The 24197-nt window shown below is 40.5% G+C and overlaps 1 protein-coding gene across 2 annotated transcripts in view; it reads right to left on the bottom strand.

Moving 5' to 3' along the window:
• Positions 1-24197, bottom strand: part of Ush2a (usherin) — a 701257-nt gene that overhangs the window by 465059 nt on the left and 212001 nt on the right. For both annotated transcript variants that reach the window (XR_004946207.1, XM_036202543.1), the window contains exon 20: positions 21977-22198. Coding sequence is in view for 1 of the 2 variants with exons in the window: in XM_036202543.1 (XP_036058436.1) it covers positions 21977-22198 (222 nt within the window). In the remaining variant the exon portion in view is untranslated. The remainder of the gene's footprint in view (positions 1-21976; positions 22199-24197) is intronic.

Genomic DNA, 24197 nt, shown 5'->3' on the forward strand with positions numbered 1-24197 from the left:
CTAATTTTGAAGAATATATTTACATTTGACGGTGTCACCACTTTGAGATAATAACTCATGTCCCAAAACTTGGGCAGAGGCTAAATATGGTGAGGTTATAATGGGCCCTTGAACCACAGTTGACCTAACTAACAGGTTGAATTATTCTTCCCTCCTTTGGGGAAAAAAAAAAGTCTGTTTTGTTTATATAAACATTTTTTTTTCTTCCTGTGTCCAGGACTCTATGGTTACCTGCTGCTGTCACCTTACAGAATGTCTGTTTAACATGCTGGGTGATAGTAACAGACATCATTCTACCTCCCAGAAAACAAACAAAGATCCTGAATTAGAACAGGTCTTGGTGTCCATGCTTGTTTTGTCTCCCTCAAATGTGCCCTAAACAGATTCAGTCCAGTGACTCCAACAGCTATCAGCTACACTCTTGAATAACATGGCCCTGCTGTTCAGTACTTTCCCCAAGCACTAATTTGCATAAACATCAGTCTTCCTATCTCCTGCCACACCTGAAACAGCTCTGCAGAGTCATGCCTCGCCCCTCCCTCCTCCCAGCCTCAGCAGCTTGTGCTGCCCTCACCTCAATTCTCAATTATTATTCTTCAAAGCATCCATGGGAATGATTTTTCTTTTGGTGGGAAGCAGATTCCCCACAAAAACTTTGGTTTAAATAAACAAAACACACACAATTAATTAGAAGGTAATTAACTGACTTTATGAAAAATTCAACACAAGCCTCCTTCAAACTAGGGCTGTTCCCAATGTGTTCGAAATAAGACAGTGGAGTTAGCTCTAGTCCTTATCCAATATGGTCAGAGATGATAGGACCTTCTTAATATGATATTTGAAGATGGATCATTTTATTCTAATTTTAAGAAACATAAATTTTTTTATTTTAGTGGGTGAATAAAAGTAACTGAATTTCCACTTCCCTCCTGAGACTCCCTGGAATAAGGACTCCACAAAGACAGGCTGTGTATAGCTTGGCTCTGAGGTGTCATATATAGTGTCTGATGTGTAGTACCTGCTTTATAAAGATTTCCAAATGAAGATGAATGACTTAGGAGGGATGCCTTGCTTCCTAGACTTCCTGAGGCTGAGAACGGCACCTTGTATTACAGGTATATGTATTAGTTATTTTTACATCACAGTAGTGACGTAAGCATGGGAAGGACTTCCTTGGTTCATAGTTTGAGGGAACACACTCCCTCATGGTGTTAGACATAACACTAGCAGATCAGAAACAGGAATCAGAGATTTCAGGTCAAAGGTCAGCAGGCAATACCCTCAATCTTCCTTGTTCCTCTAGCCACCCTGTTCTTTCATCTGGTTCCTACATCTTAAATGTTCAACAGCCTTTCAAAAGAATAACATCAGATATATACCAATTGTTTAAGCTCATGAGCTATTGGGGAGCTCCCCACGTTCACATTATCAGGGCATCTTCTTGTTTCAGCACAGGCACCTGGCACTTGTCAATATTGTTGACAATTGTGATAAATAAACACTTGTCCAAAGATGAATGAACCTTCCACCCATGGTTGGAACTGTGACTGTAGATGTCATATTCTCTGCCAGGCGAAGTCCTCTCTCCCAAACAACTGCAACTTGACCTCCCTTTTTCAGTTCAGGAAATAAATCTCCTGATGAGACCAAGAAAAGCCCAGATACATGCCACAGCCACTGACATAGCACCAAAGTGACATCTGTCAGATTGGTCTACTGTCCTCTTCAGGGGCCTGAAGGGATGGCACACAACTAGTTACTTTTGTGCTTAAGAGAGAAAACCAACTTTTCTGAGGAGTCAGATAGACAGCAGACCTTGGGCATCAGCCACAGGGAGAACATCCTCAGGTGGACTGCAAGGCTAGGGACTCTGGAGAGCTGGGACCCTGAGCTGGTAGCTACGTTGCTGAAGGTAAAGAGAGCCTGCTTCATGTTCTCCTGGGGTTGGCTCTGTCTCCCCAACAGAGGTTCCATCAGCAACGACATATGTGGTTCCCAGGCTGAGGAAATAGAATTGCTTCTGTTGGAGATTTATTTCTTGACAGTTTAAACTTTGTAAGTAACTTTTTTTAAAAAAAATGGGGGCAGAGAACCTATTTACTCAAATTACACTTTTCCTTTTCCACTAGCCACTGGGATTTAGCAAGTAGATTTTTTTTTTTTTTTTTTTTTTGGTGTGCTGAAAAACTAAGATGTGAGTATTTTATGCAATTTCCTCAGCCCTAATTAAGATTATGAACATTTTGACCTGCAATATCTTCTCAGGAGAAAACAAAACAAAACAAAACGCAACAAACACAAAAATGAGATCCTTTATTGTCATTAGGCAGAGGGGTCCATTAAGCTGTACTACAGGCTCCTAAGAAGCCTCCCTGCTGCCGCCCTCCTATAACAACACTGCTGGGGATCATGGGCTCCACAGGGGAGGCTGGTGCCCTGCTGAGCATACCAGAAGCCAAGGGAGGTTGCCATTTACCCACAACTCCTCTACTCCCTTACACACCAGGCATCCTTAGAGCCCTTGCATCCAGCCTGACTCCTGCATCTCTTAAAATCCTAGTTGTGCATGGCTAAGGGAGGCTAGTCAGTGGTCTCAGACTCCACAGGCTCCCAGCAACCAGCCAAATGGTCTCTTTTGGTGACATCCAGGCACCAGGTAACTTCTTTTGCTGGGACAAGAGTTCTTTATATGCAATGTATTGTAATTCTCTACTATATGAGTTCCTCTTATTTTTAGGATCTACTTGTTCTATATTTAAAAGCATAATGATAACATCAAGGAGAATGTCTAATTCATTACTGACAGCACTTCTGACTTCCATTCACATCTCAGGCACAATATGTGTTAGTCAACTTTCTACTACTGCGATTAAATACAGAAGACCATCAACTTGCAAGGTCAAGAATTATGATTTAGATGCTACTTATCTTGGTTTTAGAGGTACAAAGCTGACAGGTCCTTTGGCAAGGTGGCAGGATGTATGATCATGACAGGATCCTGTTAGGTCACACTACTCACCTCACAGCCAAGAAACCAAAGGGAAGGAGAGGAAAGAGGCAGGCACCCAATCGCAGGGCCTAGGCATTACCTGGGAAGTAATTCTCAAGAACAAACCGGAAATAGCACAAGCTTTCCCCCTACTCAAAGTGAAGGGATGGTTAGAAGGCATGATTTAGGTCATGGGCAGTAGACAAGGCACTCTGTGTCTATTTTCTCACTCAGTGTCTCATTGTAACCATGAAATAATACAGACGATATAATGATTTATTTACTGTTGAAATAAATAATAAAAATTGATAAAAGTGAAACAGAAATTGTTCTGTTGCTGGTTTCATTAGGTCTCACCACATCATACTCACCATAGAAACTCCAGGAATTTTCTATCAAAATCCAATACTGGAATTGTTACATTTCTGTCACAACTGTATAAAGCTAGGGACAACTAATGGGTATCAATGGAACAGATATACTTTCAATGCTATTTCTTGCTCCTTTATGTAAACAAAAATTATCCATTGGTTGCTAGGATATAAATCACCCAATGCCTATCTTAGGTAATTAATATGCAAAAGGCACACTTGGGACACATCTGGCATGCTAAAGCCAGAGGAGCTAATGAACAGAAAAAGCAAGAACCCCAACCAACTCAACAACATATTTCTCCAATGAAAACCAGATCACAACCAAAGGGAAGACAGTAGTTGAAAATCTGATGGGTGGTTTTCTAAGCTGTCATGTTTTGTCCTGAGACTCTCACTACTAGTTTTGTCCTACTCAGGACAAATAAACACAGCAGTAAACAGAAGAAGAAAACGGGAAAGGGGAAGCCACAGCATCTGATTCTCTTATATCCTCCTACGTGTGCCTTGGTGATCAAACAGTTAGCCCTCCTAGGAATGTTCAGAGACCCTAAAATGCACCCATGTAAGAGCATCAGGAAACACTCTAGCACTTTATGAAAACATGTGTTCCTTTTATTAAAAGCCCCCAAGTTCAGATTTGAGGTATTTGAGATTCTTATTCCAGTTCTGGCTTGATTTAGGTGCCAGGGCAAGGATTATGTCTACAATCACACAATTTTTAACTATTTAAATTTCATCTAATTTTATCTAGTGTTTCCCCTGTTTACCAACCCCATGCTTCCAACTCCTTTCATCTTGTAGCATCTTTGCTGAATAAGAACAATCAGTCCATCTCTTTCACAAGGCATCTCTTTATGAGTTGGAAGCAGCCATGGAGCATCATCACTTTGTGTTTCTTCCTCAAGATGGAGTGGTCGTGGGCCTCTCAGCCTTTTCTTGCAGGCCCCATTTTCAAGGCCCTCATGTTTTGTTACTCTCTTTTGATGCCTCTGCCCCATCTGTCTAGGTTTCAATGGTGTAACTTCCCAAATGGATAACAGTACTCCCATCAAGGGCTGAGATGACCAAGTGGAACATAATAACCACCTGTTTGTCTTCTTCCTGACAATTCCGCTAATGAAGCACAGGGCAGCACTCACCTTTCTTCTCCCTTTTGCTAAACAGCATCACACTACTGACTTTTTTCCAATGTTAACTGGAATAAAGCAGAGCTGCCAAGGGCAGTAGGGAGTAGAGTTAACTTGCTAACCCTTGTTTCAGCTGTGGCATCTAGGGAAGTATCTCAAAAATGCTAGGTGCATGATAAAAACAAAGTGGTCAGAGAGTCTTGTACCTACAAATACCACTGTTTCAAAATTCCCTTATTATAGCAGAAGTCTATATGATCTGGGTTGGAGAGGTGGCTCAGTGGGCTCAGCCCTTGCCACCCTAGTATGAGGACCTGACATTGAACCCTCAGAACCTAATGTAGAGCTGAACACAGGATTATATGCCTGTAATCCTAAGGCTCATAAGACAAGTTGAAAAGAAGAAACAGGAGGATCTCTAGACATTCAAAGTCCAGCAAAAGCTGTGAGAGTCTGTCAAACTACACAGAAGCAGGGGTAATCCAGCCCCAATGCTTTCTTCTGACTTCTGTGTGTGAGCTGCAGCAATGCAGATATGCATACCAGACACACATAGTACACATATTACACACACACACACACACACACACACACACACACACACACATACATATATATTGTGCAATATGTTAGTGTATTAGATACATACTGTATATACATACACATGTATACAGTATATATGTATATTATATACATATATATCCCTGTATGTTTGTATATACATTCAGTTTTCTGATTTTGACTGAGATGTAGAGAAGAGAAAAAAATCTATGTCTATCTCTTACCTCTTAAAGGTTTCACAAAATTAACTTGTTACAAAAGGAAATTAGAGAGAATGTAAGTCTTGCTGAGTTTATTTACATAACACAATCCTTCATTTAACCTGAAGATTTCTGGAAATTACACCAGAAAATAGAAACATGAACCATAAAACTAATGGTCAACTAACTTAAAATCAATTGCTATTCATAATGTGAGAGATGGCCTTATGTAATTTAGCTGGACCATCAAACTCGCTTAATATTAGATTTTCCAGAGCCAAATCTGAGGAGATGTAAGCTGATTTGGCAAGGTTGATGATTATAACACAAGAACCTTGGATCTTATATTTTCCCTGCTGAGCAGGATAAGAAAAAGGAAGGAAGGAAGGAAGGAAGGAAGGAAGGAAGGAAGGAAGGAAGGAAGGAAGGAAACCAACCTTATATTTGGGTCATCCAAATACCAGGAACCAAGAAGCTACATCAGGACTCCCCTTATGTGCTATAGCAAACCAGAGCAAAAAAATGAACTCTGCAGGTCAGGAGCCAGACTGCAAAGGCCAGGACGTGAAGATGGCACCCAGCACTGCTTAAAGGACAGGCTAAGAATGTGGTGTTTTACACAGCGGCAGAGTGTCAGGTTCATGGGTCACAAAGCAGAAAGTCTTCACATTACTAGGGTGAGAAACGACCCAAAGCTGAAGTTCAGCCCTCTTGGAGGCTGAAGAATGATCAAGGGAGAAAAAAACGACATGTTCTGCATTGCATATGTAATTTTGATACTTAGAAACATCTACAATGTGACACACAGAAACAAGTGAATAAAGACTCATCTTTGGGGCTTCAGAGATTAGCTCAGTGGTTGAGGACTTTTGCTGCTCTTGTAGAAGATCCTAATTCAGTTCTTAGCACCTATATCAGGTGGTTCACAGTTGTCTATAACTAGAGTGTCATGACACCTGAAGCCCTCTTTTGGCCTTCAAGGGAACCTGCATGCATGTGGTGTACACACAGACAAGCAGGCATATACACAATTAAAGATAATAAAAATTTTTAAAAATCCACATAGCATTAAGGATATCATTATTTAAAAGAACTCAAGTTGAATAATAAATTCCAAGAAATTATTATTATTCTATAATAATTACTTATTGGCAATTGTACACAGGAATTTTGAGAAGGACCTAAAATTATAAATTACATAGGCTTTAAAAGTAGCTCTGCCAGATGCTGGGTCATAGCAAAAATGATGAAATTGTTCCTGTTTTTGACCTCCCTACCACAGGGCTACACTTTATATTGGTGCTAATGAGCTAAGCCATGAGCTCTTTCTAGACTAGCCTATGTTGGTGGAGAGTCCTTCTTCACTCTGGCCTGCTAGGATCTGACTCTGGTAATTTAGGTTACCCCCATGGTTTCTCCTTCCATTCCTATGCTGGTGGCTTCTCTTCAAGGTGACAATCTTTGATTGGCTTTTGTGGCTGATCTATCTAAAGAAAGAAAGAAAGAATAAAAATCATATCCAGAGACAATGGTGCTCTAGAATATAAGATCACAGATCAGCTCTGGCATGATCCTTGCACCTGCCACAGCGAGTATGTGGAGGTCAGTGGAAGGGCTGGGGATGCTATTCTCACCTTCCACCTTGTTGAAGAGGAATCCCTCTTATTGCTCCTTCCATGCCGAGTATTTCAAGCTAGCTGCTCTGAATTTCCTGTCTCTCTGCCATTTCTCCGTATGAGTGATGCGATCATACATGCATGCCACCACATGTAGCTTTTGATGGGGATTCTGGGGACTGAATTCAGGTTATCTGCTGTGTGCAACTAGTGCTTGGCGAACTTCCAGGCCCTCACACACTATTGTGTTAAGGTCATGTCCAAATCTACTTTAAAATTTAAAAATTACTGCTGCTGGTTGTTGGTTTTTGTTGGAGCAGAAAAATAGCACATTTTAATGGTTAAAAGAAGTCGACCCTTATGCTGGTTTAGCAGTTAGGAACACACACTGTTCTTTCAGAGGATGAGAGTTTAGTTTCCAGTTTTCATATCAGGCAGCCCATTACTGCCTGCAACTGCAAGTCTAGGAGATTCCACACCAATTTCTGGCCTCTTTGGGTACTTACACCTCCACACAGACACATATATGTACACATAAAAATAGGCAAATGTATAAATACTTTTTATAACAGTCAACCAGCTGTGAACTCTGGGCTCACAGGGCCTGTGTGTGCAGAGTTTGTCAGCCTGCTATATCCCACCAACATATTCACACAACACAACAGCCAGACACCAGGACACAAATGCCAATAACTAGAACACAAAGTAATGCAGAGATAACTCACTTCAAAACAACTCATGATGTCATGTTCTTTCCAGAGACAGGCAATTTTAAGAGTTTTTGTAAATAGTTTATATCCATCTCCCTAAATGCATTGCCATACAGATAGCCACATAAGAGAGATAATGTTGCATGTTAGATACGAGAAAAAAAGGAACTCGAAATAGGAGACACACTGCAGGTTTTAATGAGGCATTAACAGCTCTGGAAATTAGAGTCCTAATTTGCACGAATTTATGAAGTAAACAAGGAGACTACATAAAGTGATGGAGGCGGCTGCCGGCCACCTCTGTGCCACACATTTTAAGGGAGTGTCAAATTGATTTTGCAATCCTTAATTATATTTCTCTAATTTTTTTTGTGTGTGTGATGACAGAATTTGTAAGTATACAGAAGAAACCAGTTTTCAGCAAACTATTTTTCTCACAGTTAAAATGAATAACATAGCACATTAACACCAATTATGTGTGCCTTGAAAAACACACTAGAGAAATGCTGCTGTCATCAAGGCAAGAGCTTGTCAGCTGTGTATCCAAGTGTGCATGTCCTGCATTGACAGAATTCCTTATTAGGAGAAATACCTGGGGACATAAAAACTACAGTCACTTTGGCTTATACAAATTTTGGCCTGGTTATGTATGACATCAAAAGGAAAACTATTCTGTAGAGAAAAAAATGGGTCCATCTAATGATGCTGTACAAGGTATGGACTGGAGGAATGACTAGTGGCTAAGAGCTCTTGTTGTCTAGTTATGAGAATGACAAATGGGTTCCAGCACCCATGAAACAAACCAGGCATTCTACACACATCTCTAACCCCAGGTTGTGATCACAGGGCCCTTCCAGCTTCTAGCATAGCCAAAAAACCAACCAACCAACCAACCAACCAAAAAAGCAAACCATAACTCCCTGGTTTTGGGGGAGATGCTGCATCAAAGAAGTAAGTGGAAAATAACAGAAGACACCAGTGCCTTCTTCTGGCCTCTGCACTTGCACATGAAATTACACACACACACACACACACACACACACACACACACACACACACACACACACAGACTAAGTCATTAAAAGCATAAGCTGCATAGAATGTCAGCATAGCTTAATGAAAGTCATTTCTATTAAGTTTGTAGCATACTAGATACTAATTTGTTTAGGTGACATTTGGAAGGTTGAGCTTAAAGTGGGTAACTATTTTTTACCAGTTTTATTGGGGTACAGCATATGTGAAGTACAATGCATCAACTCAAAGAGTACAATTAACCCCGTTCTAGCTGACTAACACACCCATAATGCCATCACCTCCACCAATACAGAACAATTGCCTCAGCCTCAGGCTGCTGCTTTGTGTCCCCTTGTAGATGTAACCATATTGTTCAATAAGAAACACAGAGCCAATTGCAGAGTTAAAAGCCAAGGGGTCAGAGCAATAGTAGAGAGCTGAAAACCTTACCCTTCACTGCTGTTCTGTCTTTCCTCTCTCCCAGAGATCTATTTCCTGTGTCCTGTCTTTTATATAGACTTTCTGTTCTGCCTTCTCATTGGTTGTAAACCCAACCATATGACCTCCTCATCACTGCCTGTCTGTACAGACCTCCAGGTATTCTATGGTTGGTATTGAGATTAAAGGTGTATGTCTGGTTGTATCCTTGAACACACAGAGATCCTGCCTAGCTCTGCCTCCCAAGTGCTGGGATTAAAGGCAAGCACCACCACCACCGCCCAGCTTCTGCTATCTATGGCTTGCTCTGACCCCAAGGTAACTTTATTAATATACAAATAAAATTGCATTTCAGTACAAATAAAATATCACCACATCCCATAAATAATTTTGTCCTTTAAAGATGAGATGCATGCAATTAGCAATACGTCCTCTTTGGTTTTCTTTCTTTCTTTTTTTTTTTTTTTTTTAAGAATTTAGAGTTATCCATGCTGCTCCCTTTGGTCTATCCCTTTGCATTGCTTAGTAGTCTACTGTGTGACTGAACCTCCTTTAGATTCAAATGGCCAACATTGGGTTAGTGCATCGAACCTAAAGCGTCATAATTATTTATGCACATCCTTTTTGTGGAGGTGACGTCTTTCACTTTCTTAGGCAAACACTCTAGAGAGGGACAGTGTGACACATAGTTGATTTAAGTTTTGTTGTGTAGATCTGTGGTTTGTTCAATTATTTTTAGTTTCTTAACAAAGTTCACTTCATTTTTAATCAACATCAGCTAAATTCTTCTACTTTCTTTTTCTTCTTTACTATTAGTATTAGTATTAGTATTAGTATCATTACTATTATCTATCGATCGATCATGTATGCATGAATGTATGTATGTATGTATGTATGTATGTATGTATGTATGTATGTATCTATGTATCTATCTATGTATCTATCTATCTATCTATCTATCTATCTCACTTAAGGAACAAACAAAACCGGTCTTGGGCCATACACTGCTGTGTGATAAGCATCCCTTCTTCCTCCTCTTTGAATCTCTCCTCTCTTCTTCTAGATTCCTTATTAGTCGCCCCCTAATTAGCATTCTCCTAATGAGTGAATGGCACCCAAACATGCTCATTTTTCTGTGAACTTTTGAACTGCAAGCCTGGAGGTACTGTCCTGTAATTCAAAGTTCTCCTAGAGGATGTGAGACCTGGGCCTGCAAGTCCCATCATTGTTTCTACATCTACTTAACATCTTAAAGTTTACTAGCCTGGTTTTCATAGCTCTAATTTTTCTGACATTAATACAATTATGAAAGTTACCTTGAAGGTATATCTGGCATAAGCAACTTACGTTTTTATTTGAAAACCCACAATTATGTTTTTTCCTCTTTCTTTTATAATGTTTGTGTGCATGTGTTCATATGCATACATATGTGTGTACTGGGAACTGAGCACAAGACCTTGCTCATGATGGACATTAACTCTATATTTATTTGAGTCCCCAGTCCTTTTTTTAAATTTAGGGTATAACCAAATTATCCAGTCTATCCTTAATCTTAGACTATTACACAGGATGGCCCTCAACTCTTCCCCTCCTCCTCCTCCTCCTCCTCCTCCTTCTTCAGTTGCTAAGGTTTCTGGGATTATTGGTCTGTACTACCAGTCCAGCCTTAATAATGTCTTTATAATTACTTACATTTTCAACAAACTTTTCTTGTCAAGAGACTTGTGGTATGTTTTATATCAAGATGTAGGAATCATTTGCCATCACTTCTGTGTGCAACAAATGATTTCACTGTAGTACTTTAAAGTCTTTGCATTGGGGACTGTACTTGCTTTTTTCAATATCCTGTTTATAAAACTAATCTCAGTGTCTGGTAAATGAGGTGAAATTGGAGGAGAGCTATATAAGGACTGAATGAAATAGAGGCAAAGCAGAGGCTTAAAATACAGATTGCAGAAAATAGAAGGACACACATGTTGGAGCATATTGAGTTTATTGCTCTAACTAAGAGGACAAGGTGCACTATCCTGTCTCCCATGAGGACACAGTGACTTTATCATGTTCCCTAAGAGGATGCAGTGACCCTATTTTGTGTCCCAAGAGGACACATGGCCCTATCCTGTTTCCCAAGGGGTCATGGTGACTCTACTATGTTCTCTAAGAGAACATGGTGACTACTGTGTTCCCCAAGAGGATATGGTGACTCTACTGTGTTACCCAAGAGGACATGGTGACCCTACTCTGTTCCACAAGAGGACATGGTGGCACTATCCTGTTCACTGAGAAGATATGGTGGCTCTATCCTGTTCACTAAGAGGATATGTTGGCCCTATCCTGTCCCCCAAGAGGATACAGTGACCCTAATGACACTTATTCTCTAATGACATTTACTCTATGTATGTGTTCACTGTTTGCAAAGTCAGTGATTCTCAAGATAGCATTTACAACAAAGAAGAAGAAAATTTCTCTTCGAGCAGTGGTGGCACCTGCCTTTAAACCTAGCATTCAGGAGGCAGAGGCAGAGGCAGAGGCAGAGGCAGAGGCAGAGGCAGAGGCAGAGGCAGAGGCAGAGGCAGGCAGATCTCTGTGAGTTCAAGGCCAGTCTAGTCTACAAAGTGAGTTCCAGGACATCCAGGGCTACATAGTGAGACCTTGTCTCAGAATACATAATAAATAAATAAAATAAAAACAAGAAGAAGGAGGAGGAGGAGCAGGAGGAGAAGAAGAAGAAAATTTATTCTCATTGTGGGTCAATGAGTTACTCCCAGTTTGGAAAATGAATACAATAAGGGAGTATTACATTTTAAGAAAAGTGATTAGAAACAATAGGGAAGAAGTTGGAATTATGGTTACAAGTACACTCAGACATTGAAAGTCAGTCAGTAAATGTGGAACTGTCATGTAAGCCTCCAGAGAAAGAAGGAATGATTAATAAATAACATTAGGAGTTTATAGGTTGGATGAAATGAAATGAATGGTCATGGATATACTGGAGATAAAGGTCATAAAAATAGTGCCATCAAGTTTTATATGTTTTAGGTATATAAAAGCCAGGTGGTAGTGGGCACACCTTTAAACCCAGCACTTGGGAGCCAGAGGCAGGAGGATCTCTGTGAGTTCGAGGCCAGCCTGGGCTACAGAGTGAGTTCCAGGAAAGGTGTAAAGCTACACAGAGAAACCCTGTCTCAAAAAAGCAAAAATAAATAAATAAATAAATAAATAAATAAATAAATAAACAAAGAAACAAATATATACTTATGAAATGAAGGGCCCGCCTTTCAAGTCCTGATTTACAGAACATCAGCCATAAGCATGTGCTAACGATTCCCCAGGTGTGGTCTGGCAACCCTGCCAAAAGAGTCCTGCATTAACACCTGTTGATAATCCATGGTCCCCATCAAAAAATAGATTCAAAACAGGAAAGATGATTTAGGCAATCTGCTTATGTCATGATGGGAGACAGATTTTACCCCAGGGGAATCTGACACAGGAACCAGCACTGGAACTAATGTCACCACTACCTCTCCTACTAGACTATGATCCATCAATACCCCCAGTGCCTTTGACTTGGAATCCATCAGTATGGTACCATGAATACATCCATAGCATTGATCATTATTGTTTATAAACCACTTTCAAGATTAAAAGTGCTCTTTATTGTTCTGTATATGTTTATTATGACTATCATCTTAAACCTATTGCAGTAAGCCTTAATGATTTGTATGAATAAAAGTGTCAAACAATGCAAGAAGAAAGATGACCAGTCAGAGAATGGCCTACAGAAGAGGAAGACTTCACAGAGGGGCCCAGACAGGTCAGTTCCATGCAGCAGCTACAAATGAGATTTCTAAGGCAAAGATACAAAGAATGGACAGAGCAGGACCAAGTGCTAGAGGGTGAGGGCCCTTCATGGAGCCCCACCTCATGGTCTCTGTGCTGTCACTGTGTTGACAAGCATGGAAGAAGGAATAAGTACAGAAGAGGAAAGCAAAGAACACAGGCTGAGGTCAAAGCAGCTATTGTCTTCTAGTTTCCTGGCTGCACTGGAGTGGGGAGTCTTAAAATCATTCACACATGTTCCCTAGGAATCTCTTATAACTTCCTCAAAGTGCCCTTTCCATCTGGACACAAATGAGTAGGGTCACATGGAAAGGATAACTTGGATGTCTGTGAGTCTGAGCAGGTGTTCCCTCTCCATCTTCTACATCTGCAATGCTTCTCCTTTGGACTTTCATTTCATTCCAAAAAGAACAAAGCTGAGACCACTCCTCAGTCAAGAGTATGGGAGTAACTGAGCTTCCCTGTCTGGCTCCACTAACCAAAGCTCCAGGGCCATGTTTGTAGGCCCACTTCATAGGTATGCCTTATATATTGTCTGGGTAATATATTTGAAAATTCCCCTCTCAAGTAGAACAGTTAGCACATCTCCCCATGACATTAGGATCATCTTAGTCATGGAGAATATCTCAATGGTGATATGATTCAGGATCTTTTCTGCATAAAAATACAAATTTATGCTTTTAGGGCTATCTAATATAAAAATGAGTATGATACTTTAAATATTTCCAATTAATTATTTGGAAAACATGTGCAAAATAGTTCACTTTATAAAATCAAAAGGAAGGCTTCCATGACCACAGCAAGCATTATAACTTCTTTTCTTTTCCGAGTTCCTCTCTATACTTATTGAAACTGGATGAAAACAGGAATTAAATTAACATGTGCTATAGAAATAGAGAAAGTTATTAGACAATGGTATTAGTTATATGACAATGTGTTAAGAGCAGTGAAGTATTTGGGATGATACCAGAATGACCGCCCAACACATCCTTTGAATAGTTACCAGATATCAAGCATGAACATCTGATTATGTGCTTGTGAATGTGACATGAGCATGTGGGAACATGTGTATAGTTTGTATATCAAGAAATAATGTATCTGTTTATTGATAAGAGAAATGCAGCAGGCAGATGCTTTGTGTTGATTCATAGAGTTTGAAGTGAACCAAGAGCTTGGTTCTGTGAAAATATTTTTTCCTAGTGACAGGGCTGGGGAAACTTGCCTTACTGGTGACTAAAATTAATGTTTCTTCCTAGTCTTCCTTCTCTTCTTCCTCCTCCTCTTCCTCTTCCTCCTCCCCTTTCTCTTCCCCCTCCTCTTCTTCCCTTTTTTTTTTTTTTGTACTCAGAACCAAACCCAGGACTTTGCTCTTGGTAAGCACTCTGTCTACCACTGAGATAAAAACCACAACTTTTAAAATTATTTCAAACAAAGGGCAATATGATAAAAGCATTCACTAAATGAATGGCTTTGAAATGTGAAGACTTAAACATGGGTCTTCATAAATCAGCCTTTATGATGGTTGGTAAATTGAGGAAATGGCCCTCCCTCGTCATACCATTGATGCCATGTTAAAAGCATTTCCCAAGCACTTATTTAGGACCTCTTACTATAGCTATCAAAGATAATCATGGCAAATTTTGCTCCTGAGATGTGTAGTTTTCACAGCATAGCCTGTCATCTGCTATTCTGGGGGGAGCACATAGGCTCTGTCCTTCTCAGGATATACAGGTGAACTCAACCAGACATTCTCATCTCCCCTGGTGCTGTCAGCATCTCCTCGTGGTCTGAAGACCACCAGTCCTTGGCTTTCCTGCTGCATGCTCTTACATTTCTCTTCTTTATCACTATGCTTGTGTATTTCACAGCTAGGCCACAAAGTAGATCCATATATTTGTTTTCCAATAATGAAAGCCAATATCAAATATCAAAGGTTAAGCAAAATTTGTAACTGAAATCTATCTTGTAAAAATGTAGGTCATTATTCTTTATTATTTCTTAAAGCACTTTCTTAAATTACTTGCTTCTACTATGAGGAAAACAAATACCAGGACATCAGGGGTGTTGAAGGTCAGAATTAATGTGCTTTCCCTAATTAGTCTATCTGTAGAAGGTTACCCAACTTGTGCCTTCACTCTAACTGCTTAGAATCAGGTTTGTTCTAATGAAGTAAGAAATGCCCCAGTCACCAAAAAATAATAGTAAAGCATAAAAACCATACAGTGAAAGATATAAAATGTACAACTTGAAGGACTACTGATTTTAATTGGGGAGTATTTCTCTTTTTGTACCTGCTAATTACTTGTGTTTTGTATCCCGAAGAGTCTTGGACTAGGCACTTTGCAGAAGGGAAGTCCATGAAACAAACATGAACAACAGTCATCTAGTGTCCTTGAGTATCATGAGGAAAGGATAGAGTGTCATCTGCAGGGTACTCAGTATCACTGATCACATTTCTCCTGAAGACAAACACAGTAGAATTACAAGCAGATGCTTGTGTGCACTCGTCTCCCCAGTGGCTGCTACAAAGATCTCCCCAAAGGCAGTCGCTGCTTCCTGGGCAGGGTCAGCAGTGCAGGGAGTTTAAAAGGCTGGAGTGATTGGCATCTGGATACTATGGCAGTCAAACCTCTCCTCAAATGATCATGGGCTTGTTTTACTAACAGGCAAAAAGTGACAAGGAGAAGGAGGGTCACCTTTGGAATGCTAGTCTGAGCAGATTTCAGATTTTTACCTTTACATGGAAAGAACAAAATTCTTTGTGTAAATCAAATAGGTTCATTCTGCATTCCTGGGGGAAAAAGTGAACATGATTTACTTCCTCCCAGCATGTACCAATATCCCCTTTGAGTTGGACAAGAGGGAGGAGGGTGGTTTGGAGAGAGAAAGTAATGTTGTCTGCATGCAAGCAGGAAGCATTGCTTCACAGTGCCTGTGTGATTGCCCAATTATCATAAATAATTTTCAATTTTCCATTTCTTTATACACCCGCTTAATCCATCTCAAAAACAAAATAGTCATTTTATGGTGATGTGTTCTCTCCATATCACATTTTTCAGATCATTAGAGAAGAGTAAATTTATATGAATCTTAAGTTATAAACATTATGTTACATGAAAAAGTCAAAACCCAATAGTTGATTTAAAATTCCTGAGATTTGGACTGGAGAAGTGGCTCAGTGGTTATGAGTGCATGCTATTCTTGTAGACGCCAGGGTTTGGTTCCCAGACCTATATGGTGGCTCACACAGTCACCTGTAATTCTTGCTCTGTAGGTTTTGATGCCCTCTTCTGACCTCCACAGGCTCCTGCATACATGGTGCACATATATTAACACTCAAGCATACATGGTTACACATGCAATAAAATTTGAATTAAATACATGGATGCTAATATATGCCTGAGTTTTAAACAACCTGATGTTTGGTAATAACTCAAATTTGAATTTGAGGGAACTGCATAAATACTCCATAATCATAGAATTGGAGCTTGAAGAACTGAAAGCATTAGCATTTGATACAAAGCATTGTAGTTGATGGGGACTATTTGACCTGCTGCCCAGTTGTTTGCTTAGTATTAGATTTATTTAGCTACCACCAATAGCAAAATCAAGCATCAAATTTTAATGTAGAAAATTCCATGTAACTTATCCCCAAGATAACCCTTAGCCAAACATATCTCGTATCTATAAGAATGAATGAGTGAATACAATATTCATTGATCATCTGTCAATATTACAGAAAAATTCTTACTTAGAAAAACTTCCACTTATAGTAGGCATTTGAATATTAATAACTGTGTGGCAGCTTGTAGCTGGCATTTAAAGAGAGCTGAGCAGCATGTGTGCAGGCACAGAGCACAGTGTATTATCTGAATTATTCCCTTCCATTCATCCTCTCCTACCTGCCAGTAATTAATACAGTGTAATTATGCCAAATGTAAAGAAAGGGAAATGAGGCTGCAGAAAAGAGTAAGTTTGTCCAAATGCATTTAGCTAATAAATAATGAAACATAGATCTACAATAAGGGCCTTTACTCTGCCCCCAAAGTCCTCACATTTATTCATAAAGACATGGAGGAGCTAATTCATGGTCATGAATTTATACTGTGAAATAAATAAATGACTGATACTATAATATATTCAACCTAAGGATTAGAGCCTTCAAACCCTATGTATCAGAAAACAAAACAATGTAAGCATGTCTTGAAGAACAAAGCTTAATCGGACTCATTATTTTTCTTGAAGGTAGTTCATAATCCTGATATCAATAATTTGCAATGTTAAGCAGCATTTGGAACATATATCTCTGTGCTTTGTTTCCATGCTGCCAGGTATAAATTTGAGAGCACTGAACAGTTGTAGAATCAGGTTTTCTTTACTGCAGCAGCAAGAGTTTATATTGAGACTTGAACACACTGCTCTTGAGCCTGGAAGGTATTATGAGCATGGTTACACAGCCCCATCATTAATGGGGAGAAGCAGATGTCTGATATCCCCCCCCCCAGAAAAACCTATGATGGCTACATCACCATCTATTTGCCTCTGTCTTTAAAGTATTTCTCTTCATGTCTTGGGAAACATTTTAGTGATCGTTTCAGATTTGAAAAGAATCGTTAAAAATAAGGAACTTTTTGGTTTGTCTTGACATTAAGAGCCTGTAGCAGATACATCCTATTAGGGATCACTGGGGCTTGTTCATTAGAATGGACACCAAACATAACAACTGTGTGAAGTATAGATGAGTGTGAGCTGAGTTCCCTGCCCATACAGCCATCCAGTTCCTTGTAGCTCCATGAAACTAATTGCCAGACAGGAAAATCTACCTTCAAATGTCCTTGGAAACATGGTGAATAAATAAACAAGCAAGAAAAAAAAAAAAAACCAAACCAACCAAACGAAAAAACCCAAATCTGACAGAACTTAGTTAACTATAAACAAATTAACCAAAAATTAAGCCCAAAACATGCAGCAGGGTTGGCTCAGAGCACTGGGTGATGAGCATGTGATCTATGTGGAATAGTCCCGTACACTGTGTGAACACATGCGGTTGTGATTGGTTTAATAAAGAAGCTGACCAGCCAATAGCTGGACAGGAGAAGCTTAGGTGGAAGAGCCAAACTGAGAATGCTGAGGAGAAGAAGGGTAGAGTCAGGAGTCACAAGCAGACAGAGAGAAGCAAAATGGACATGCCATAATGAGAAAAGTTACCAAGCTGCATGGCAAAGCATAGGTAAGAAATATGGGTTAATTTAAGAGTTAGTTAGTAACAAGCCTGGGCTATTGGCTCAGCATTGTGTTTATTTGCTTGGTGTGTTTATTTGGGAGCTTCTGGTGGGACAGAAACTTCCAACACACCTGCTTCTCAGAATCATTGCTTTTGTGTATTTCTCATTTCCTAACTTTGAAGGAATAGTCTTCAGGAATTCCCTCTTATAGTGTGGCCAACCTCAAGCCCTTGATTCAGAATCATTTCAGTGCCTGAACTGATTGTCAACTTGACATCAACAGTCCCAGCATCTTGGGTGAGCCACTTGCACAGTTCTGTCTCCTAGTGCCTTTTGAGGGTAGAGTGCTGCTGTCGGGCACTGGCAGGAATAAACAAAAACTCTAAGTAATATTGGTTACACTTAGCTCCCTGTCTAGGGAAGGTGAATATTTAAAGAAAGCTGGGAAGCTTGTTTTGGGGGGCTGGAGAGACATCTTGGGTCAGTGTGGTTGTATTGTGATCCCCGAAATATTGTGCACCCTAATAAACTCATCCAGGGTCAGAGACACAACAGCCACAATATTAAACATAGAGGTTAGGCAGTGGTAGCACACACTTTTAATCCTAGCATTGCAGAGGCAGAAATCCATCTGTTCAAGGATATAGCCAAGCATGGTGACTCACACCTTTAATCCCAGAAAGCAAGTCTTTAATCCCAGGGAGTGATGGCAGAAAGAGAAAGATATATAAGGCGTGAAGACCAGGAACTAGAAGAATTCAGCTGGTTAAGCTTTCAGGCTTCTAGCAGCTGTTCAGCTGAGATCCATTCTGAATGAGGACTGAGAGGCTTCCAGTCTGAGGAAACAGGATCAGCTGAGGAACGGGCAAGGTGAGGTAGCTGTGGCTTGTTCTGCTTCTCTGATCTTCCAGCATTCACCCCAATAACTGGCCTCAGATTTGATTTTATTAATAAGTACCTTTAAGATTCATGCTATAGGTCAGGACAGTGCTTGCCTTGCAAGCATAAGGACTTCAGTTTGAAATACAGAATTCACAAGTTAAAACAAAACAAAACTAGGCAGGGTGGTGTACACTTGTAACCCCAGTGCTGGTGAGGTAGAGACAAGATCTGTGGGACTCTGGCCAGGCTGTCTAGTATATTTGGTAAGTTCAAGGTCAGTGAGAGACCCTATCTCAAAAAGAAGCTGGATGGTGCCCAGTGAATGATACCTTGGCTATCCTCTGACCTATATACCATTTACAACACACACACACACACACACACACACACACACACACACACACACACACACTTGAACGCTCCCACATGCACATGAATATTGTTCTCTCCTTACACAAAGGTAGTTTTAAAAAATCTGTTCTAACTCACTAATTGGATAAATGCATAAATGTAGATAAATGACCCATCTCAATAAAATAATAAAATCATTTAACCAAATCTGGCAGTTAAGCCAAAGGATCAAGCCAATTATGAAGGTTGTTTTAAGAATTAAAAGGAGGGCTGCAGAGACTGTGCAGTAGATAAAAGCACTGGCTGCTCTTGCAGGGGACTGGAGTTCAGTTCCCAGTACCCTGATGGGCATGGGGATTATGACTGCCTATAACTCCAGTGCCAGGGACTGGAATTCCATTCTGACCTCTGTGGGCACCAGCATGCCCATGCATGTGCACATACCTACACTAACACACACAGTCACATAATATTTAACACACACACACACACACACACACACACACACAAACTATCTTTCTCTATAGAGAGAGTGAAAAGGAATCTTAAGTAAAGTCAAGCTACAGATACAGAATGAGAACCAGCCACACCCCTTCCTTTTCTCAGGAAAATCATTCATGCTCTGGGGACCAGAACCCCTGAGACTGGGATGTGCATCCCAAGTACATCCTGTGCAGCTGGAGCCTGTGTGGTAGACAGAAGGATCTTGCTCAGTGAGGTCTGTGTTTATGGCTTAAGTTTTTTAAAGAGGAATTTGGAAATGCTCCCAGACTCTGCATCTGCCCCTGGCCCTTGCACCTCAGAGGATGAGGCCAGTGAGGGAGAGAGCAAAGATGACTAAATTTATTAGGAATGGATGGACCACTCTATCTTTTTGCACAGCAACAGTAGGCTATCCCATCAGAAACCTGCCTGTTGGCTGGCCTGCAGATCCGATCAGACATGCTTACTGTAGCCAGACCTAACCGAATGGAAACAGAATGCTGTTTCCTGAAAGAAATGTGCCCCAAGTCTATGCTGAATGAGATACAGCTTCTATTTCCTTTTGAGAAAGAGTCCATCAGCTGAGACTTCCTCTTTATAACCTACATTGACTTTCTTTTGTTGTTTCTCCATCATAAAAGATATTAAGCTGAAGTTCAGCATGTCGGGGAACTTGAATTCAATTTTTAATTATGATGATTTTGATGTGTGGGGAAAATAGTTAAGCACACATTAATCTCAATATATCTCAGCTAACGGGTAATCATGATTTACGACAAGCGTACATCGGCAGTCAATCTCACCCATAAGCCAACTGTTTACTCTTTTAGGTAAAATCAAAATAGCGACATTGGATTTTCCAGCCCAAATTCCATTTCCTTGTCTTTACATACTGATATTTTTAAAATATGTTATTTTACCAAAATTGTCTCACAGAGTAAGGCAATATCTGAGTTTATGTGATAACATAAACTTTACACATCATGTATTTGTGTGTGTGTGTGTGTGTGTGTGTGTGTGTGTGTGTGGTTTCATGTGTGTAAGTATGGCACTCATGCCATGATAAGCATGTGGAAGTCAACTTTTGGTATGGGTCCTATCTGTCATCCACCTTGTTTGAGGAAGGGCCTCTGTGTTGTTCACAGTTACACAGGCCGGACTGGCTGGCCTGAAGCTTCTGGGTATTCTCCTGTCTCCGACTTCCATCACGTTACCGGAGCACTGGCCTTACAGTCACACATTCCCACCTCTGGCTGTAACTTGGGTTCCATGGATCTGAACTCAGGTCCTCCAAGTTTCCATGGCAAATGTGTTACCCACAGAGCCATCTCTTCAACCCCTTTGTATTTTTTTAAACAGAAATATTAAGTCTGGACATAAATCCTCCAATTAAATATTAAATGCTTTCTTTTATATGAGTTGTTTTGGTCATGGTATCTCTTCACAGCAACAGACGAGCACACAGGGACTTACTCTTTACACGAGTGTCATTTGCATTAAGTTTCATGTTTCCAGATATTGCTTTAACTGTCATTTCCATCAAGTTTGTCAACACTTTCAAACTCTGTTCCTGCGACAGGCACACACACACATCCCACCCCCCGGCTTTACCACAAACATCCCTGACTTTACCACAGTGCCCATCTGGAAAAGGTGGGTTCCCTGAGACGAGTCTCCCCCAATGCTTCTCACAGAACAGGAGATATTAACAGTTGTGGACTCAGCTACAAAGGTGGAAATCAAACAACCCTCAGATACCTGATGTCACCCTCTGACCAGCAAGCTTTTTCTTTCCAAAGTGACTATTTCCACAGGCTTTGGTGACCACATGCGTTCTCAGTGGGCAGGAGGCATTTCTGAAATCCTTTCGCCAACAGGATGCAGCATACTCTAATACACAATGATGGAGGCTGCCTGAGGACACACTTTGATCCAATGAGCTCTCCCCTCTTTCCTTTCCTCACTTGCCTCCTATCTGTGCCCCCCCCCCCAACACAATCCTAAAGGGATGGATATGTTGACACAATCAGGCTACTATTATAAAAAGGCTGAGTTCATTTTTCTATAAATAGCCACCATAAAAAATTCATTGTAAAGAGATATCAAAATAATAGACAACACCTTGGGGCGTAGCACTTCTCAAATAAAAGTGTCAAATACACTTACCTATAAAATCTGGGTGAGCTGTCGTGGGAAATCTGCAGTAACCATCTCCCATGAAGCAGGTTCCCTTTGTCATAACAGCCATGGGAGCTGGGAGAGAGGAATCCCTCCTTTCTAGGTAGTACACAGGAGGTGGACCATTGACTTCTTCAGGAGGAAGCCACCCAAGATGGACTGTGGTGCTGTTGACTCCTGTCACCATGGGAGACCTTAGTTGAGCAGGAGCTGAATGGCACAGAAGGACACAGAAGGGCACTGAATAAAATAGGGAGACACACCCTTGTGCATGTCACACTTGAAGTCAAATCAATTGCTGTTATAGGTGCCTCAATAGTTCTATGAATGGAAAATAGAATGCAGAGTTGAGCTCAAAGATAACTAAACAAAATTTAAATGACTAACCAATTCTTAACACAAAACATACACATATTGAGGAAGATTTTTCATTGGAAATAATTTCTAGTTTTTTTCCAAATAACAGATATTATAGCCACTATAGGTACCCTGAGACCTTGTTTGTATGCCTGTTGACTTCAAAGTCTCTTTCAATGACTCCCTCTGGATGTCTCTGACTAAGTGGAGCCTGCCTTATTTGGAAACTACAGAACCCCTTTGAACTGTGCCCAGCCTATGACCTGCACTGCTAACAGAAGCAGAGCCTCTTGTCCTGACCTGCACTGAATGGGCACTGAGCAGGTGGCAGAAATAAAGGACTTGGGCAAGGAGGAAGGAGAGGAAGGGGTGGCCTGCCAGGAACAGGGTATGGGTGACTTGAGACCAGCATGTCCCCCGAATGATTGCTAATGCAGGATTAATGACTTTGGGCTGCTAAATCATGTTTATTTCATATTATTATTTTTATTCTTACCATACTGGGTTTTAATCTAGAGGGCCTCACACTCTCTCAGCTACATGCCCAGTCTATAGTTTGTTTTCATAGACAAAAGTTTTTTAAAGTTTTCAACATTGATTTATTGTGTGATATGTGCATGTGTGCACCTATGCTCATGAGCTTGTTATCATGGTATGCATATTGAGGGCATCCAGAGGGCAACTTGAGGGAACCGTTTCTCCCTTCCACTATATGGGTCTTGAGGACTGATTGAGGTTGCAGAGCCTGTGCCAAGTGAGTTTGCCCACTGATGAGATTTCATTCACAGTCAAATCGGGAGGAAGGCATGCCCGGCAGAAACACAGTCTTCTCCTCATGTCTGTTTCTCAGGAGCGGGTCTCACAATGGATAAGCCTGTTCTGAGGTGTCACATCATCCAAAGTCCAGCTTTGCCTGCCTGTGGGTTCACTGCTGCATATATAACAACACATACCCATCATTATAGTTTCATACAACATATATATATATATATATGGCTCTGTGTGTGTGTGTGTGTGTGTGTGTGTGTGTGTGTGTGTGTGTGTGTGTGTTTTGAGACAGGGCCTTTCTTGATAGTCCAGACTGACTTTGAAGTTGACCTCTTACCACAGCCCACCAAGTCCTTTCGACCAGCATGGCCAATAACATACAGGCTATTTTCACTTCTGCCAAGATTCTCCATTAGCCATTTGTCTGCATCCTCAACTCCTTGTGACAATTGTTCTCTTTACAGTCACAATAGCTTTTTGCCTTTCCCAGAGTATTTGGGATCATAAAGTGTACATTGATTTCAAGTTGTTTTCTCCTTAGTAACATTAATATTTCTTTCATTACATCTCAACTTCAGTACTATCTATAAATATGGATATTTTTATTTATCTATCCATCCATCTGGTGAAGCATGTTGTGATCAACTTCTTTTTACTAGTTATCAATAAAGTTGATATAAATGTGTATGCATGAAGATGTTACTGTATTATTGTCATTTCTCAAGTCCTCAGGGAAAATTCCAAGGGGCTAGAAGCACTGGACCATATGCTGAGAACATGTTAGTGTCTTCCAAAATAGCTGTCCCATTGTATCCATTCCACCACTGTAGGGCAGATTTGGAATATTTTAATGCATGTGGAATGATATCAATGTGCACTTCCTACCTAGGATACAATGGGTACCATCTTTGTATCCTGCAGGGCGTTTATCCACCAACCCCACAGCTCTCCAGAGTTTTCTTGAGTGTGAGCAGCAGGAAATATTAGATAGAAGGATTTAGACTGTGGAGATAAACAGATAGAAAATAAAGGAGAGCCTCGAGAGGGCCTGGAACCTATTCCAATGAGCCCTGACTGTCTCTGC

The sequence above is a fragment of the Onychomys torridus genome, chromosome 11 (genome assembly GCF_903995425.1).
Source record: "Onychomys torridus chromosome 11, mOncTor1.1, whole genome shotgun sequence".
NCBI classification, from domain to species: Eukaryota; Metazoa; Chordata; class Mammalia; order Rodentia; family Cricetidae; genus Onychomys; species Onychomys torridus.